Consider the following 4,718-nt stretch of genomic DNA (forward strand, 5'->3'; position numbering starts at 1 on the left):
TATCTTGTTTTTTTAAAATAGAATATCGTATATATTTTTACATATCCTTATTAGTCACTGTCTAGGCTGTATAAGCATTGTAATATTTTTGAAATTTCGATGCAATATTCAATTTTTCCTTTAATTTTTTTAGCAATACATTAGTTAACAAAAAAAATCGCATTAACGCTATTTTTAAGATCTGTGTTGTAATAATTTATGGAGAGATAAACAAAAGTACGCATGTGGCATAAATTATAAAAAAAAATAATATACAGTGTTCATAAATTTTTTACAATTTTCAAATAGGTATCGATAAATCAGTTTTTACAAATACACATCTTACTCTGCTTTTTATTGTCTTTTATACAATACGCAATGTTCCTTAAGAAAGTAAAAAAATGAAATATCGATATTTAAAAATTGTTGTTATATATTGTTTTTATAAACACTCTGTACAATAGAAACCGATTCTATTTTCACACATTTATCTTTCTGCAAAATATTATGACCCGTTGCTAGAAAATTTCAAGAAAATTGGTACAATTTTGCAACGCCTCATAGAAATTTCGAAAATAAACTATGCTTTTAAAACATAAGAAGAAGTCAATCAGAATATACAAAAATTTGTACGGTACCATCTATTATTATTTTATTTTTTCAACATCTTCTCCATTTTTGTGTCGTTTTCTTTCTCCAAACTTCAGGTTTCTTCTTGGTTTCTTTTTTATTTATTTTTATTAAAAAAAAAACGTCCGTGAAGGTGAAAATATCTTGCGTCTAAATTTTTCTCTAGTAATATCTCTAATAATAATTTATGAAACATCATAAGTATTTGGAGTTGGAATTACTGTGCTGTTGAAGTTCTGACGTAAACATCTATTGTATTGAATTTACGTAAAAAGTAAGTTTCAAAACAAACTTTTTAAAATTCACTATATTCACGTGTTGAAGCGATAAACCAAACAAATTCTTGTAAACACTATGAACATACGTCATGTTCCAAATTTTAACAATGGAGAAGGATTTACAAGCGAATACACACAAGTGGTCTTAATATAAACACTAAATATATTAAAGAATAACTTCCATAAATTCATCAAACATTTAGACAATACTGATTTTAATAGATGCAAAAATGATTAATGTCTTTTATAAAAATAAACCGTCTAAGTGACACAGGATTTTGCTAAAAGGCTAAAACTTTTAGACCAGCTGCGTATATTCACACAGTTCAAATATTTATTCTTCCAATCTAGTCAGTTCTCCTTTGAATAACCACCCAAATCAACAAGTATTAAAACTATCACTTTTGTCTGACATGTTGAAAGACTTCGTCTACCGAAATTATGTCAACAGGTACGTAATTATCGCATCTATTTAACACACACTTAATCTGTACTTCTAGAACATCTGACATGTCAAAGAGTCCTCTCCATTACCGTTCTGCTAGGTTTCATGATCCACCACATGCTCCGAGTCAACATCTCAATCGCAATAGTAGAAATGATTTTCAGAAATACCTCTAACACCACACAGGAAAACTACGGACCTCGATACAACTGGGACGAGAAGCAAAAAAACGACATTTTCGGTTACTTTTTCTGGGGTTATATCATAACCCAAATTCCAGGAGGAAGACTCTCAGAGAAGCTAGGAGCAAAAATCGTCGTAGGGACTGGTCTCCTGGCGGCCAGTCTTTTGACCCTACTCACACCCGTAGCAGCCCATTTGGGTCACTTTTGTCTAGTTGTGGACAGATTCTGTCTTGGGATAGCTCTAGGCATTCACTGGCCATCAACACCTCCCATTGCAACGAAATGGATACCACCTGCAGATCGTGCAACTTTTATGTCCCATATGGCTGCTAGTTCATTAGGGGTTGCAATTACGTTGCCTGTTTGTGGCTACTTGATAACTTACTGGGGTTGGGCTAGTGTTTTCTACGTCACGGGAAGTATATCCCTAACGTGGTCCCTCTGTTGGTTTTACTTGATTTATGACTCACCAGAAGAGCATCCAAGGATAACTAGCAGCGAAAAAGACAAGTTGAGGAAAGATATCAAGCCTGTTAACACTTCATTAAGGAAACCTCCAATTCCTTGGACTAAACTTTTGACTTCAGGACCTGTATGGTCCGTGATCATGGGTAATACTTGTGCTGGGTGCACTTTCTTTGTAGCTTTCAACCAACTGCCAACTTACATGAGTCAAGTGCTGCACTTCAATATCAAAACAAATGGATGGTTTTCGAGCCTACCCTATCTAGGTGATTATTATCATTATTATTGTTACATCATCTAACTGGTTTTACTTTTAGTGAGATATCTTGTGTCAGTTTTGACTTCCGTGGCCGCTGACAAATTAAAAAGAACTGACAAATTTTCGACCACTACCATACGAAAATTCTTCAATGTTGCGTTCTTCGCTGGTGCTGGGTGTCTCTTCACGGTGCAAGCCTTCTGGGGCTACAGCGGAGTCGTCTCCGTTGCGGTTTTTACGGGATCTTTGGGCTTGTTGGGTTTGGTCACCGCAGGCTTTCATACGAATCCTCTAGACATAGCGCCTGCTTTCGCCGGGACCATTTTTGGAGTCAGTCAGGTGCCGATGTCCCTTGTGGGGTATGCTACCACAGAAGTGGTGGCGTTTTTCACGAAGAAGAAGCAAGGGTTCGAGCAATGGGCCTACGTTTTCTGGATGTTGGTAGGGGTGAATATTTTTGCGGCTGTTTTCTCTTTGGTGTTTACTTCTGGGGAGGAACAGAGTTGGAGTGTGGATGCTGATGCGAAGGAGAGGGAGAAATTGGAGGGCAACGAACTATCAAATAAAGTTTAGATTTTTTTAGTTTACATTGTATGTTGCTGGTTATTTTTTGATTTCTGGTTTGTGATTGACTCAATTTTGCAAAATATGGTATCGTCTGTATCGAACTGTGTACAATAAAAAATATACTTGGAGCAGGCGGTGAAAATAAATTTGTATGGTTTTTTTAGCCTGCAGAAACAGTCACGTTAAAAATTCATGATTGCTGAAAGTCAGATGTCAATTATCTGTCAACCTGACTGCATTAATGATAGTATATTTGGTTGCCTATTTAGTCTCCAAAATAATTAGCCTGTTATAAATCAAATGCAAATTATAATTTGAAGGCCCACTCCAAATATTGTTTTTATTGTATACCCGTTACTATAGTTTTCTATTTATTTATTTACCTAGCCGATAGTTCTTCTATATTTTTGGTACACGACTTAAAAATTGCAATATACCGGGTGTGTTTAAAATGGCGGATTAACTCTTCATTCTTTATGATGTATATTTCGAAAAAAATGCAATTTCATAATATAATATATTTTTTTTTAGGACAATAACCATATCAACCAGCAGTCATTAATCGGTGTGCATAATTATTAATAAAACAAGCTGTTATTTTTAATAAACCAAAAAAAAAACATTTAATAAGATATTTATAAATTAGACACAAAAGCAAACCCAACAAAAGAAAAATCCATTAAAGCACAACCAACTAAACACTAGAGAAGATGTTCAAAATTCCTGGCTTGTACATATAAGCAAACTCGCAATGTTCCCAAATTTTGATCATTTTTTGTAAAAGTTTGTCAATACTACTGCTAAGATAAAATTGATTTTGGCATATGACATATCCTCTAAGAAACGAGAGGGTGGGTGGGCGGGGCTAGTAACTGCTACGATAAGACTGATTTTGGCAAATGAGATACTCTCTAAGAAAGAAAGGGTGGGTGGCCGCGGGTTAATAACTACTTAAATAAGATCGATTTTGGCGAATGAGATTCCCTATAAGAAAAGAGAGAGTGGGTGGGCGGGGTTAGTAACTACTAAAATAAGATCGATTTTGGCAAATGACATGCCCTCTAAGAAAAAAAAGGGTGAGTGGGCGGGGCTAGTAGCTGCTAAAATAAGACTGATTTTGGCAAATAAGATACTCTCTATGAAAAGAGAGGGTGGGTGGGCAGGCCTAGTACGTGTTAAGACAAAGGTGAATCTCTGAAAAAGCATATTATTTTAGAAGTTTATTGTTAGTGTTAGTGAGTGTGCTGGGGCCGGTTTCGATTTTTGTTCATACAGTAAAGAATCTTCAAAAGCCTAAGGTAAAATCATCCATGAAAGATAAAGTCAAATTATGGTTGGGGAATAATTTGGACACTAATTTTCAATTTCCTTCTTCAACCAAAGACAATTTATTCTGCAAAGTGTGTGGAAAAGTTGTAAGTAAACATTTAAAATACTGAAGCTTGAATTATGTTCACATTTTTGTTTCCTAGTTTAAGTGCGAAAAAAAATCACACTTTGAACAACACTGCAGTGGCGATGCACATAAAAAGAACGAGAATAAATCCAGTAAACAGACTTTATTATATATGTTACAGCTAATATCCGAAATCCGTTATTATGCATAATAACTAGACATTTTAGGAATTATGCGTAATAACTAAATTTATCAGTTATTATGCGTAATAACGGGAAACATTAGGAATTATGCGTAATAACTGAAATTTTCAGTTATTATGCATAATAACGGAAACGTTTAGGTAATTTTGATAATAACTAACACAGAAACAGGAATTATGCATAATATTTTCCAAAAAGCTACCCACCCTGCCTCGCTTTCCCCTACATATCACATGTACGATCTATAAGAACCTGAATTGCTCATCTTGTCCCGTTTTTTTTTAAATCAGCTGGACATGTTCTAAGCCTTT

At 34.7% G+C, this 4,718-nt stretch overlaps 1 protein-coding gene across 1 annotated transcript; it reads left to right on the forward strand.

The window, feature by feature from the left end:
- The first annotated feature begins 1,262 nt into the window (after positions 1-1,262).
- On the forward strand, positions 1,263-3,384 carry LOC135130494 (sialin-like). The gene is made up of 3 exons (XM_064057892.1): positions 1,263-1,338; positions 1,388-2,248; positions 2,300-3,384. Exons 1-3 carry the CDS (start codon positions 1,329-1,331, stop codon positions 2,812-2,814), a joined length of 1,386 nt encoding a protein of 461 aa, XP_063913962.1. The 5' UTR covers positions 1,263-1,328; the 3' UTR covers positions 2,815-3,384.
- Positions 3,385-4,718: the final 1,334 nt, after the last annotated feature.

The sequence above is a fragment of the Zophobas morio genome, unplaced genomic scaffold (genome assembly GCF_036711695.1).
Source record: "Zophobas morio isolate AGI-343-1 ecotype UQ-CSIRO unplaced genomic scaffold, CSIRO_AGI_Zmor_V1 ptg000017l, whole genome shotgun sequence".
Classification (NCBI taxonomy): Eukaryota; Metazoa; Arthropoda; class Insecta; order Coleoptera; family Tenebrionidae; genus Zophobas; species Zophobas morio.

Coding starts and splice junctions, on each gene's coding strand:
- LOC135130494 (XM_064057892.1), top strand. Junction 2,249..2,299: donor TTCGAGCCTACCCTATCTAG/GTGATTATTATC, acceptor TTTTACTTTTAG/TGAGATATCTTGTGTCAGTT.